Genomic DNA, 15,673 nt, shown 5'->3' with positions numbered 1-15,673 from the left:
ATCAAATGTTAATCCTTGGCCAAGCTGTGATCACTTCCTGGGCTAAGAGAGGTATCTCCAAGCCTTGACCAGCCTTGTCCCTCCCACAGCCAGTGAGGCCATGTCCCTGGGAAATAGTAGCAGGACAGTCCACCATGACTTCACAGTGAGACTCTCTTGAGGGAAAGAGCTCCATGCAGGCCCCCAGGGACATGACTTCATCTCATGAAGAGCGAAGTAAGGCTTGGTCAACACACTGCTTTTCATGGCAGGACCTCCTCTACATTTATGGCCAGTCTGTTCAGAAACACAGGTCACCTTCCAGGCAAACAAGCTCACTGCCAGCAAAAGGCGAACATTCGCGCACAGTTTTCAGATAGAACACAGCATTTAGGCAACACTAGATCTAAACTTCAGCATCAATTGCTCAGACCACAGCAGAAACAGGTGGCCTCTTCCTTCTCATCCATATGCCAGTACTAGCACGGGCCCCAGGTGGCTACAGGCAATGCAGGGCAGGTGCACACCTCCACCTTGTGAGGGACTACTCTGCAGGCACAGAAGTTTGTTTTGCCCCATAGAAACATCTTGCTATTTCAGATAAGTGAGGGAGGCTGGGACTGAAGTTGGGCAGTCAGTGGCTCAGGCTCCTTGAGTCTTGTAGAACAGGATACTAATAGTACTCCCATTTCCAAATTCCTCTACAACAGCTGACCACCTAAAAATAACAACACTTACCCTCCAACTTCTTTCTTTCATAGCTACTCTGTAAGCCTTGTATACCAGTACAGAAGAAGCCACCTGAGGGCAAGTGTTTTGGGTCTAGGAGCCTTAGTCCTATCCATCCTGTCTCAGAGGTAGAGGCACAGAGAGAGATCTCTTGCCATAGGACTGACTGATTTATGATTCAGCTTTTAACAATCACATCAATGCAATAAAATAGAAAATAAATGCATTTGCTCAGTAGATGGGACTTTTAGGAAGAGCACAGAAATTCCCACAATGTGCACATAACCTTACCAGCTTCAAGTATGTGTGCAGTGAGAAGCTGCCTGTGGAGTGGCCCAGTCACACATCCTGGAGAAGGTGCAAGGAACACTCTTGCTCCACAGGTTTCTATGGTCTGCTACTTGTGAGGATGCTGTAGGTGTTCAGCCCACCCATGCAACTCAGGTATTTTTGAAAGGAAGAATTGCCAACCTTCGTTACACAGAGGACACTCTGTGACCTGCTAAGTAGCACCCAGTCCTCATTCATCTCATGTCCCCCACAATGCCCAGCCCATCAGAGGGGATCCTGGAATAACCTGCTGCTATTGACTAATGGAAAGCCAAGAAACCTGTAAAAGCAACTATTCAACCAAGAATCAAATGAAAGGTTATAAAAGGGGTAAGGGATAGAGCTCAGAGGTAGAGCATTTACCCAGTGCTTGTGTGAGGCCCTGGGTTCAATTCCCAGCACTAAAATAAAAAGCATTTTCAAAAGGCCATGAAAAGGGCTGGAGATGTAGCTCAGTGATGCTGCATCTGCCTGGGAAGCACAAGGTCCCGAGTTCAATCCCCAGTACTGGGGTAGGGGATGTGGAGGGGAGAAGGTCATGAAAGCCCTTTACACATCAGCCGTAGGGACTCTAAATTCTACAAAATAATGAACCTTTTCCAGATACCAGAGTAAAAGCAATGCTGGGGCAGAGCTGCAGGTGAGACCAATGGTTAACATTATTCTATAGTTCGGCCTCCTTGTCATAAAGGACAGCAGCATGGAGATGGCTAATGGTCATGACCACCAGGCTCTGTGTTGTCAGAACTGCAAATGCTTTAAGCACGGAACAAAAACATGTGCACATGCTGCCTGAGGATGTACAATGGAATGTTCGTGGCAACTTTGGTCACTGGAGCCAAACACTGCAAACAAGACCCACCCCCTCAGGAAGAGACTGTGGTATATCACACAAAAGAATATGGGGGCTGCAATTAAAAAAAAATAGAAACTGCTGGCTGTCAATGAAAAATATGATATGCTCCAGGCCCAAGCCAAAGGCCTGCTCAGAAAAGAGCTGCACAGGCGCACAAGCTTCAGCCAGAGGCCTAACCCACAGCATTGGTAAGTGTGCACAGATCCCAGGGAGCAGTGGTGTGCATCAGAGCAGCACAGCTGCAGGCAGATCCCCAACTCAGGGGCTCAGGAACACAGGCTACAGCTAAGGGCCAGCCTGGCAAAGAGCTGCACAGGTACACAAGCAACAGCCAGAGGCTCGCCTCAATGCCATTGGTAAGTGCATAGAGACCCTAGCCAGAAGCCTGCTCAGAGAACAGGAACTGGGGTGCACAGCCTCCAGCCAAAGGCCCTCCCAGACAACAGCTACATAGGGACCCTCGCCAGAGGCATGCCTAGGTACCATCCCAAGTGTGCACAGGTCCCAGCCAGAAGCCAGCCCAGACAACAGGTCAGCTCAGGGATCCAGAAGGCAACCATTTGGAACCCAGAAATTGGTGTGCTGGTAAACAAAAAGTTGCCTCAACAAAGGGACAACAGGCTGCATTTGCTGAAATAAGAAGACACTTAAATAATTCTCAAAACCAGACTTCCAGATTACCATAGGCAACCCCAAAGGAAAACGAGATGAAACAGTCTGATACTCAACCACCTGGACTCACTGAACTGGCAATGAAAGAATCTGGAAAAAAATGAAATCAGAAATAATTTCTCAGATAACAGCAGAGATTGTGCCCATAGTGTAAGACATGATTAATAAATCAAGACAGATTAAAAAAAAATAGAGGAGCTGAGAAAGATGATGGAATCCCAACACAGGAAACAAATGGAATCCAAGAAAGAGATGCAAACAGATTTCCAGGAGATTGAAAGCTCCACTGAAAGTTTACACATCAGAATAAGCCAACACAAGGATAGAATTTCAGATATAGAAGACAGGATTATAATTAGTGACTAGGAAAAGAAAAATTTCTTAAAAATAGTAAGGGACCATGAGAAATCAATCCAGCAGCTGCTAGATGATGCAAAGAAGAATAATATAAGACTGATCAGAGTCAATGAAGAAACAGAAGAGTGCAGGTAACATAAAAAACTGTTCACAGAAGTAATGGAAGAAAACTTCCCAAAGAAGAAAAGAACCTGACATACAGATAAATGAGGCATGTAGGACTCCAACTAGCCATGATAAAAAAAAAAATCTCTACATAGGCATATAATAATTAAGATTTCCAGAAACTGCATTTAGAGAAAAGAAACAAATCACATACAAAGAAAAGCCCATCAGAATAACAGACTTTTCAACACAAACCCCCAACATAAGAAGACCTTGGAGTGACATATTTCAAGCTGTAAAGAAAAACAGCCTCGAACCCAGAATGATGTACTCTGCAAAACTATCTTTCAAAATGAATGGAGCAATAAGATACTTTCATGACAAAGAGCACCTTAGGAACTTCATGAATACCAAACCAGCACCCCCCAAAAATTTAAACAATATCCTAGGAAAAGTCAATGAAGACCACAATCCTAGTAAACCCAGAAGAATGAATCCATCTGGCACAAGAAATTAAATGCAAAGTGCAGGAATCCAACAAAAAGAAAAAGTCACGATAAGTCAATACATATCAGTCATAACCATTAACATTAATGGTCTCAACTCACCAGTCAAAAAAAATAGACTGGGAGAATGGATTAAGAAGCAAGATCAAACAATAATGCTGCATACAAGAAACACAATTCAAAAAGAAACTCATAGACTGAAAGTTAAAGGGTGGAAAACAATATTCCATGAGACAGGAATGCCCCCCTCAAAAAAAAAAAAAAAAAGCAGGAGTAGCTCAACATTCTTTGCAGATCAAATGAATTTCAAACCAACACTGATTAAGAGAGACAAAGAAGGACACTACATCCTTGGGAACAATCCAAGAGGAAGAAATGTCAATCATAAATATACAGGCACCAAACACTAGTGTGCCCAACTATATAAAACATATACTAATGGACATGAAAAATCAAATAAGCACTAATACAATAGTAGTGGGGGACCTCAAAACCCTGTCAAAAACAGATCAGCTAGACAAAAAATAAGAAATACTAGAACTCAAACTCTTGAACAAATGAACTGAACAGATGTTTACGAGTGTTTCACCCCACAAAATCAGAATACACGTTGTTTTCAGCTACACACAGGTCATTCTCCAAAACAGACCACATACTTGCTCGTAGAACATGTTTAAGTGAGTGCAAAGGAACTGAATTATCCTCTGTAAGTTATCAGACCACAGTGTGATAAAATTGGAGATCAATAGCAAAAGGAACCATAAGAATTTCATAAACATGGAAATTGAACAACATGTTTCTGAATAATCAATGGGTCACAGAGGAAATTAAAGAAGAAATCAGATAGTTCCTACAATTAAATGAAAATGACAATACAACATAACAGAGTCTATGGGAAACAAAGCAGTCTTATGAGGGAAATTCATAGCAGTGAATACTCCTGTTAGGAAAACAGAGCAAGCACAATTAAACAACTCAAGCGTCTACAAAAAGAAGAGCAGGACAAACCCAGAGCTCATACAAAGGAGAAAACTATAAAGCTCAGAGCAGAATTCAATGCAATGGAGACTAAGAGAATGATACAAAAAAAACAATGAAGCAAAGAGTTGGTTCTTCAAAAGAATGAACAAAATTGTCAAACCCTTAGCCAACCTTATCAAAAGAGGAAAGAAAAGGTCTAACTCCATGCAATTAGAATGAATGAAAAGGGTGAAATTACAACAGACCCAGCAGAAATCCAAAGGATCATCAATACCTACTTGCAGAACCTATATGCCTATAAGATGGAAAATACAGAAGAAATGAACAGATTCCTAGATACGTATGAATTATCAAAGTTGAATAAAGGTGACCTAAAAATTCTAAACAACCGAATATCAATCAATGAAATTGAAAATGTAATTAAAATTTTACCAACTAGGAAAAGCCTGGGCCCTGATGGCTTCACTGTTGAATTCTACAACACATTTAGAGAGAAACTACTGCCACTACTGTTTTAATGTTTCAGTGAAATTGAAAGGAAGGCAATACTACCAAATTCGTTCCTGGAAGCAAGCATCACCTTGATCCCCAAAGCAGAGAAAGACCCAACCACAAAACAGAATTACAGGCCAATCTCACTAATGATGCAAAAATCCTTAATAAGATACTGGCAAATAGAATGCAGAAGATCATACACCCTGACCAAGTAGGATTCAGCCCAGGGATTCAGGGATTGTTCAACATATGCAAATTAATGAATGTAATACACTATATTAATACACCAAGGACAAAAACCATATATCATCTCAATAAATGGAGAAAAAGCATTTGACAAAATTCAACATGCATTTATGATAAAAACCCTACAAAAATTGGTATAGACAGTCCCTACCTCAATCTGATAAAAGCCATCTATGAGAACCCAACAGGAATTATAATGCTAAATGGTCAAAAACTGAATCCTTCACACTAAAATCAGGAACAAGACAAGGATGTCCACTATCACCACTCCTGTTCAATATAGTTTTGAAAACATTAGCCACAGCAATTAGACAAGAGAAAGAAATAAAAGGAATAAAGATAGGAAAAGAAGAAGTCCGATTATTTGCAGATGATGTGATATTCTATGTAGAAGACCCCAAGAACTCCACCGTTTCTTCTAGACTTAATAACCAAATTCAATAAAGTAGCTGGACACAAGGTCAACACATAAAAAACAATAGCTTTCCTGTACATGAACAACAGACTCACCGAGAGAGAAACAAGACAATCAATTCCTTTAATAATAGCATCCAAAAAAATTAAAATATCTAGGAATCAACCTAACGAAATAAATCAAATACTTTTACTCTGAAAACTATAGCACTCTGAAAAAAGAGATCAAAGAGGAGGACATCAGAAAATGGAAAGACAACCCTTGCTTCTGAGTAGGAATAAATCAACATAGTGAAAATGGCCATACTTCCAAAAGTGCTATACAGATTCAATGCAATCCCAATTGTAATTCCAGCAGCATAGTTCATAGACCTTGAGAAAACAATCCAAAAATTCACTTGAAATAAGAACAGACCTAGAATAGCTTGCAATAAATCCCCAACTTGAAACTGTTCTACAAAGCTACTGTGAGAAAAACAGCATGGCACTGACAAAGGAACAGATCTGAGGACCAGTGAAACAAATTAGAAGATGCAGAATCAATTCCAGACATACTCAACCACCTCATCTTTGACAAAGGAGCCAAACACCCTCACTGGAGCTAAGATAGCCTCTTCAATAAATGATGCTGGAAAAACTGGGTTTCAACTTGCCAAAGACTAAAACTAGGCCTATATCTCTCACTACGCATTAAACTAAAATCACAATGGATTAAAGACATAAATATTAAAACAGAAATACTAAACCAGCTGGAAGAGAGGTTAGGTAGAACTCTTGAAGACACTGGTGCAGGAAACGATTTTATAAACAAAACCTCAGAAGCACATAAACTAGCACAATCAACAAATGGGATCTCTTCTTATTACAAAGTTTCTGCACAGCAAGAGAAACCAATAGTGTGAAGAGACAACCCACAATGTGGGAAAAAAATTTTACCAGCATTCCTCAGACAAAGGTCTACTATCTAGAATATATAAAGAACTTAAAAAAATCAGACCTCCCAAATTTAAAGACCCAATCTAAAAATGGGCATCTGAAATAAACAGACATTTCTCAGACAAATAAGTAGTAATAGCAAATAAACATTTGAAAACAGTTCAACATCACTGGTCATTTGAGAGATGCAAATGAAAACAACACTGAGATTCCACCTTACCCCAGAAAGATTGGCTGCTGTCGTGAAATCAACCAATAACAAATGCTGGCAGGGTTGTGGGGAAAGAGGAACATTGCTCCACTGCTGGTAGGAGTGTAGACTGGTGCAAACTCTGTGGAATCAGTATGGAAATATCTCAAAGTACTAGGATTGGAAGTCCCATTTGACCCTGCTATTCCCCTGCTCAGTATCTTCCCCAAAGAATTAAAAGAATCATACCACAGTGACATATGTATACCCATGTTCATAGCAGAACAATTTGTAATAGCTAAAACTTGGAAGCAGCCCAACTGCTCATCAAATGGAGACTGGATAAATAAAATGTGTCATTTTTTTAAAAAATAATAAAATGGAGTACTACTTAGCCATAAAAAATAAGAAATTAGACATTTATAGCTAAATGGATACACATTGAAGCAATACTCTTAAGTGAAATAAATAGGACACACGTGTAAATACTGGGTAATTTTTCTAGTGTGAGAAACTAAACGTGTAAATAAGGACTAAAAGGTATAATAATGTGAAACAGGAAAAAAAGGGGCAAAGGGCAAGGGGAAATGGGAGGGGCAGCGGAAAGGAAAGAAGGGAGTGGCATTAACAGGAAAAAATGGAAACAAAGTTGTAAATAGGGAGGGACTGAAGGGAGGGCAGGGGTATGGGGGAAAAAGAAAGATAGATCTTGCACAGGTGCAGATTTCCAATGATGAATGTCATTATATTGTATACCTAAAATGTACCAATAAAATTAATTTAAAAATAAATAAATGAAAAATAAGATGTGGTCTTATAAAACACAGGCAACTGCACAGACATTAGGCTGACAGAAGTCCAGTGTAGTGTACACATCTAGTAGTGTCTTCACTTGCAGGTGAGTCAATGAGTATCACTAGGAATTTAATATGGGCTGGGCCATGAGGACAGCCTGGCATCCAGCCTGAGACTATACTGAAATATGGTCAAACTCTTTAAGCAGTGAAATACTTCTTTTCCAAGTCAAATGCTATATATGTATCCCAAAACAGTACACATTTTCTCAGGTTGGGGATGGTGAGTGGAGGTCCACCCTCAAACCCCAATGTCCACGCTTAGGACAAGGATGAGAGATTGAGGGATAGGCAGGACAGGATACAGAATAGCACAGTCCTCGCCCAGGAGCTTGGGAATGACAGTAAGGGGAGTAGTCACAAATAACTGTAGACACACCTATCACAGGAAGTACCCAGCTCCCCTTATCCCCAGTGGGATCTCTGCAGGAAGAAGCAGGTCATACTGAATCTTGGAGATGCAATCCTGGCCACAAGCAGGGTGCTGAGAAAAACCAGGAGGCATGAACAGTGGCAGAAGTAGCAACATGGGTTTTTGTGTTGTTGTACTATGGATTAAACCTAAGGAGTGCTAAACTACATCCCCTCCCTCTTTTTTATTTGAGTTAGAGCCTTGCTAAATTGCCCAAGCTGACCCAGAACATACAATCTTCCTGCCTCAGCCTCATGAGTAGCTGTGATTACAGTTGTGCACCACTATGCCACGCTGAGCAATACAGAGTTTTAATTTTCCAGGTTTCCCTGTTTTGTTCAGCTTATCTTCTCTCCTTCCCGATGACACTGGTAGGATCACTTTCACAGGGAGGTGGGTAGAGTAAAACTGTGGCTATAAGCCAACTGCAAATCCAGTTTGTCACCTTCTTCAAAAAGTAGGCATTTTCTGATGTACCCTATCAGCCCATTTCTGAACTTGTAGCTATCAGAAAATCTAGGTATATCTCATCTGAATTCATCTCAATGAATGTTTATTGGATGCTGAGTGTACACAAAGAACTGCTCTTTACATATTAGATGTTAATTGGGGTGGGGGTACTAGGAATTGAACTCAGGGACTCGAGCTTGCCAGGCAGACACTGTACCACTGAACTACATTCCTGGCCCAGATGTTAATTTCTTCATTGGAGCACTCCATTGAAAATGCTGTCAACTTTCTAGGCTGGCCTCCCAGCACATTAAATTCAATCAGCATCGTGTGAAGGATTGAAGAGCTCCAAATGAAGGAAAATACGCAAGCCCAGCTGGTTCCAGAAGTGTCAACCTGAGACCTGTCCCAGAGAACCAACCTAGGAGGCCTCCCTGTTGCTGATGCAGAGTACACATGAGAGCAACACCTGGAGGGTCACGTACATTGACTAAGCATCCTGGATGGCAGAATGGCTGGGCTGATTGGGGCTGATTAAGATGTGAAATTGGAGATTTAGTGATAGCTGAGGTAGTAGGAAGAACTTCCCCCCTGCCATCTTTCCACTCACCTGACAGGGGGAGGGGGGCATCTGCTTTTGTTGACCTTGTGCCCTAACATGGGACTCATACTTGGCACATAGGAATTGCTCAGTAAATAAATGTACAAACAAAAGAATAGATGAAGGGTAGGATCAGACTTAAGAATAGCCACTGAACACAGGGATTCCTTTGAGGGCTTGCAGTAAGAACCTGTACGGTGATGCAAGGAAAATAGAACTCCTTCCCTTAGAACCAGAAGACTTGCCCTCCCAGATGATTCTATTACCTCCAGACTCAGATAACCAAGGTCTTTCATCCTACACAGGTAGAGCTAGGACACCCATATCTACAGTCTAGTCTGGATTTCACAGCTTGACAATTCTTAAGAATAGCCATAAGCTCTTCTCCAACAGTGGCCACAGAGAATTAGAACCGATCATGGACTCTAGAGCCAGAATATCTGGGTTTCAGACCTTCTCTTGAGCTTTACAGTTCTGGGTAAGTCACAGAAGCTTCCTGTGGGTCACTGTCCCTTTGTGCACAATGAGGATGATAAGAGAACCTACCTCACAGCTTGTGATGAGGATTAATGAACTATTATTTCCAATCGCATTGCATTTAGAACCATATCTGGCACAAACATACAAATATACATTGGAGGGGGCATTAAATAAATATTAAGAGATGCTTCAGAACATGACCTCTGACAGTGGGCACTTTCTGGCTTAGCACCACACTCCCTATCACCTGTGTGGTCCAGGACAACCCAAGAACAAGACTCAGGTATGTGTTGGGGTGAAAATGGCTGCAAATAAGTACAACACATCCTATGGCTTCCAGGTTCATAGTAAAATTGAAATTTGCCAAGAAGTAGGGAGTCAGTAAGCATGAGGATTTACCATGAAAAGAGCCAGCTGGACAAACCTACCATCTGGCATGTTCTGCTGCTGTCCTTCTAAGCTCCCTCTTGCCACTTCTAAAGGAAATCTTTTTGTGCTAATTCTACACTTGAGCGGCAGACATCAGAACTTCTGAAACCTTGAAGAGCTACATTTGCTAATTATTGATATTCTTCTTTCCCTAAAATTGGGAGAACTCTAGCCCTGTGTTTGAAATAATCTGGGTCCTAAGAAAGGGCTTGACTCCTTCGATTAGTGGCAGTACATTTTGCTGCTCCAGGCCACATATCCACAAGAGAGGGTAGCCATCTGGGGACAGTGACTCCATCCATGCTCCCTAGAGTAACACCCTAGATGTATCCCTGACAATAGTCTCCTCCAGATGCAGCTTCTCAAATCAAGTCCCCGAACCTGTTTAAACACATGCGTGCACAAATACAACAAACCAGAATCTTAAAAGGGTGTAGCTGACACACAAGTGAGTCAAACCATGTCCAGGCAATTCTCAACTGGCCCATGAGAAGTAAGTCTCCCCAGCTACCTGACAGGGAGGCCTGGAGTAGGGTCCATCCCACTTCTGTCTCATACTAGGTGGAAGGGCAAGTCCCTGCAATACCACAGCAGCTAACAACAAGCTCAGCCAGTGATAAGATCTTGGGGACCAGAGAAGACATGCTTGACATCAAACACTTTGTGCCCAGCAATCCCCAGCAGAATCTGGCCACGCAGTACATGATAAGCAGGGTACAAGATGCTCCTCGTACACTCAACATCCCAGAGTGTCTGGGTTAATATCTGGGGCGAGGCCATACCAGGGAAAGAACACCAGCTCTATTCCACACTGAAAACAAGTGCTTCTCAGTACTACCTGACCTGATGGGAAACTTCCTGTGGTCAGGCAGTGAGATACACAAATTAAAAATTTCAATTCACTAATAACTCAGGAAATACCGATTAACACAAAAGAATGTCATTTCACTTACATAATCAGGAAGGAATGAGAAAATGCCCAGTGGTGGAAGGAGGGAAGAAGAGGGGGATGAGAGAGAGACAGATGATGATGAACAGATATAAAACAGCACATGTCAACTGGTAGAAGAGACTGCCTGGAAGAATATTTAACAATATGTATTTAACTCTTAAAAATGTGCACACTGCACTGGAGATGCAGCTCAAAGATGAACCATATGCCTAGATTGCAAGAGGCCCTTGGTCTGATTCCTAGCATCAAAAAATAGTTCATGCCTATTTCCCATGTAATGTTACTTCTACTAATTTGTCCTAAACAAGCAATAAGAGTTCTGCACAGATTTAACAGAACCAAGAATCTTCATATACCTTTTATGTGTACACATTATATAAATTTGTGTGTGAAAACTTAAATAAGATCTTATTCACAGGACTGTTTAATTATTGGAAAAACTGTAAGGAATCCAAATAAGATATTGGTTTAATTATGGCTTAGATATGAGAAAGAATACTGTATATTTTTAAAAATGTCTTTTTAAGACTATTAATGACCTGAAGAAACATGTGCAACATAGTGCCAAATTGGAAGTGGGAAACCAGTTGCAAAAAAATGTGCTTACATGATTCTAATTTTATAAATAATAATGTGATATATGCATACAGGCACATAACAGATCAGAAGGCTACAAGGCAGCATTTAACAGTGACTCACCTTGGGACAGGAGGATTACCAATGCTCCATACCCCTCTTTATGCGCCAATATTCTTTAAACAAGAAGTTCTGAGAAGGACTAAAACCTTTGGTGTTATTCTCCCTGACACCATGGAGTGTGGTGTGGTGTCAGCAGGGACCTTGATCCTCTCCTGAATACAGGACTCTGGCACAAGATCATGACAGGTGCCCTAAGATGAACAGAGAAGGAGTCAGACAGAGGAAGCTTGGCCCAGTAGTAGGCAATGTCAGAACTGGATGATGTTCAAGTACAAGACTGATGTTGAAGAACAAGGTAGGAACTGAGACCACGAGGCATGGGAAGCCATAACTCATTTTGCTGTGGGGTTGAGACCTTTCTCAGACAGGATGATCCACATTCCTTTAGGTTTTTAAGCATAAACGGGATGGTGGGACTGATGACAGAGTGAAAGATTGAGTTCATAATGGTCATGATTCGTATCTTCTCAAATGAAAACTCACCTATCACTCTATCTTCTTCAGATCCCTCCTCATCCCTGAACCAGCCTTCCTGCTACCCATCAAGAAGCCCTAAGCAGTTGTCATTCTTCTCTTAGCCTGAAACACCTTCCTCTAATCAGTAGCACAGCCTCTGCTCTCATGTCTGTAGGACTTACAGGTCAAGCAAAGGCAAAGTTAAGTGGGAAAATCAGCTGGAACAAGGTAATCAGAAGTGCATCCTTCTCCAGGGATTTAGCTCAGTGTCACCATGCCTGCCTCCCAAGTGCAAGGTCCCGAGTTCAATCCCTAGTACTGGAAAAAAAAAAGAAAAGAAAAAGAAAAGCAGCATATACTGTTGTTTTGGGGAAGAGCTGATGAGTCACAGGAATTAAGAAGTTCAGTAAAGTATGAGGGGCCAAAGGGGAAAGGCACCAGGCAAAAAGCCCTTCTCCTCAGTGTTGCCCAGGAACTGACCAGCTATAGCAAATGACAATAATTCTGAGAGGACCTGAGGCAGTTTTCAGACCATGTATCTTCAAACACCACAGGATCCTGCGCCCCCCCCCACTGAACTCTTAAGATCATGGGCACTCTGTGATTGTCAATGTGCTCCCACATTTGTTGCCACATTTCATCTTTGTAGGTAAGCAGATCAGATACAATTCCCATCTTACAGATGAGTTGAGACTGGGCAACACTCCCCAAAGTAGTAGGTGGCACTCAGCTCTCTGGCTGTCATTTTCCCAGAAGCAAACTACTAGTGCTGTGGCGCTATGTTTAGGTTGTATGAAGTGCTCACTGTCAAGAAGTTCTGCCTCATGTATTTTGTGCGACAGGAGACACTCCCAGCAGAGATAGACTCCAAAGTAACACATATTAACTATAAAAAGGAGGTTTGGAAGGGTGTGTACTGAAGGAAGAGCCATGGGGACCCTCTGGACGACCAGTAAGTTAGGTTCTATTATAAGAGCAAGGGTGGAGGGTGCCTGACAGCTGGTCCTGAAGGACCCAGGTCCATGTGGCCCTTCCAAGAATTCCAAGTTCAACCAAAACTCTGACTGCCATTCATCTTTTGGGGAGCATCTAATCTTGACTTCATGTAAGGCAGAGGGTGGCAGGAGCTGGAGGAGCCTGGTGGGTTAACACCCTTGGGAAGGGCAAAGGCAGATCCCTACTTCCCAGCTCCCCACCACCCCAGCAGCCTATACAGAGCCACGGGCTCAAAATGCCTACCAGACAAGGTCTGGGTGCTAGAGCATTTCCTCTAGATCTGTCCCAAGGCCTTGCTGTGTGTTTGATAAGGCACACGGCTGCCACATGACTACTAAGCACCAGAGCAGAGTATTCAATACTAGACAACTCACACTGAAAATGAAGCAGACATTATAAGAAGGCAGTAGAGAGAATCTTTGCTATATATGGCTCTGTACCTTGACTGTGCTGGTAATCCCACAATTGGATAGACACACACACACACACTCAAGTGAGTGCACAACATCCACGTGAAATCCAGAGTCAGGGTCCTACAAATGTGACATGGTACTAGTCACACACGTCACCACGTGGCAGGCTGGACAAAGTGTCCTCAGATGTCTGTATTCTCTGCTTATGAATCGGCAATTATCTCAAAACAAAAGTTAAACAAAATTTAAACACCACCTTATTTAGTGGTCTCTGTATGGAGCTAAAGAAGCCAAACAATTACTTCAACCTCTCATTTATGCTTGTGGTTCATCCCTTCACAACCCCATAGCTGGTGCACTGGATTTGGGGACTTGAGGGCAGAAGGGATGGAAGTGGGGTAGCGCAAGATTTTACTAGAAATAAGGGATTCTGAAAAAGCCTGTGTCCTCCCAAAATAGGAAAGAAAACCTGCAAAAGCAGTGGTCTCTCCCTGTCACCCTGGGCATTGCTCAGACACCCTCCTTCCTGTGGAAACCCGGGAAATCCTACACTTTTGTAGGCTTTGCAGTAGCCCAGTTTGAGACTTGCCTCCTCACTGACTGAGAGGACCTGCTCCCTAGGTGAGTGCAGAGCTGGGGGCAAAGCCTGATCCCTTTTCCATCCCTCTGGCAAGCGCTCCCCCTTGCTTTAGGAAGCCAGAGAGGGTGTGGAGGCCACTAGGCGTCCAGTTAGTAGTCAGCAAAAGGCTCCCAAAGACCAACCTCTTCCACCACCACCCCCGCCCCCATCCCCTGCCCCGCACTTCGACCCACAGCAGCTACTTCAGGCCTCAAAGAGCCCACCTCCTTGGCCCTCCCAAACAAAAGCTTCAGAAAAGGAGCCGCCTCCGCAGAGGGCAGAAGCGCCAGATCCTATCAGCCAATTACCCAGACACGCATGGCGACCCGCAAGTTCAGGCACGCACGGCTGGGCGAAGGCAGCAGGAGGAGACCGGCATGTCTATGGGGTCTGGGTCTGGCTCCGGGTGTGCCTCGCACCGAGTCTCAGTCTGGGTCGGGGGTGCACCCCGCAGGGGAGGGTGCCTGGGCCGGAGGCGCGCCAAGGCCTGAGGGTCTGAACTGGGGGTGCACACCGGAGAGGTGTCTGAGTAGGGAGCGCGGTTGTGGGTGGGGGCTGGAGTAGGCCAGGTCTGGGATAGGGGCGAGCCCCGGACCTCAGATATAGTACCTCGAGGCGGGTTGGGGGTTAGGGGTGGTCCAGGGCCTTGCTCCGAGAGCCGACCGCCAGCCTTCTTACGGGTGAGAAGTCTTCATAACCTAGGAGGTGGCGCAGCTAAGGCCCTCCTCCAGCCCGGGGCCCTAGAACCCCCTCCATGGCCCGGAATTCGAGCAGCCCCCAGTCCCTAGTTCGCCCCGGAAACGCCGCCCTCCCCTCCACGCCCGGGTCGCCGGTCGCTCGTGGAACAAAAGAGCAGCTCTCGGAGAGCGAGTTCCGAGCCCGCACCGACTATCTGATAGCCCACGGCCCGACAGGACCTCCTCTGTCTGCTGGGCTTTGTGTCCGTGCAAGGGGCGGGAAGAAGGGCTGGGGCCCCGAGTGCACATCTCACCGACCCAGCACAGCAGCGCGCACCGCCGGACCTCGAAAGTTGTCGCCGGCGCCGGGTGCCTCCCATGGCACTCCAGTTACCCGCCGGGCACCCAATTCATTTGCCAGGGGAGGAGGTGCGGGCCGCCAGGGCAGGCCTCGGGGGGCTTACCTTGCTCTTGACTTCCACAGCGCCGCAGTCGTAGAAGCGCAGGGTCTGAGACTTACGAAAACTCCGGTTCATGGTTTCGGCCCCTCTCAGTCTCACCTTCGCCCTAGCTGCTCAGGGGTCGCAGAAAGCGGGGAACGTGCCCCGCCGCCCTCCCCGGCTCCGGCCCGCCGGGCCGCCAGGGCAGGCCTCGGGGGGCTTACCTTGCTCTTGACTTCCACAGCGCCGCAGTCGTAGAAGCGCAGGGTCTGAGACTTACGAAAACTCCGGTTCATGGTTTCGGCCCCTCTCAGTCTCACCTTCGCCCTAGCTGCTCAGGGGTCGCAGAAAGCGGGGAACGTGCCCCGCCGCCCTCCCCGGCTCCGGCCCGCGCTTGTG

The 15,673-nt window shown here is 44.4% G+C and overlaps 1 protein-coding gene across 2 annotated transcripts in view; it reads right to left on the bottom strand.

The window, feature by feature from the left end:
* The window catches only part of Pard6g (par-6 family cell polarity regulator gamma), a 144,423-nt gene that overhangs the window by 61,401 nt on the left and 67,349 nt on the right, over window positions 1-15,673 (bottom strand). Inside the window, exon 1 of one of the 2 annotated variants that reach the window (XM_010613341.2) lies at window positions 15,299-15,460. The exons of the other annotated variant lie outside the window; for it this stretch is intronic. Coding sequence (XP_010611643.1) covers window positions 15,299-15,370 — 72 coding nt within the window. The 5' untranslated portion in view covers window positions 15,371-15,460. Of the gene's footprint in view, window positions 1-15,298; window positions 15,461-15,673 lie in introns of those variants that run through there. 2 annotated transcript variants of the gene reach the window in all.

The sequence above is a fragment of the Fukomys damarensis genome, unplaced genomic scaffold, assembly GCF_012274545.1.
Source record: "Fukomys damarensis isolate Sample0158 unplaced genomic scaffold, DMR_v1.0_HiC HiC_scaffold_30, whole genome shotgun sequence".
Taxonomy (NCBI): domain Eukaryota; kingdom Metazoa; phylum Chordata; class Mammalia; order Rodentia; family Bathyergidae; genus Fukomys; species Fukomys damarensis.
Note: the sequence above shows the minus strand (reverse complement) of the source record. Positions and strands in the feature narration are given on the sequence as shown.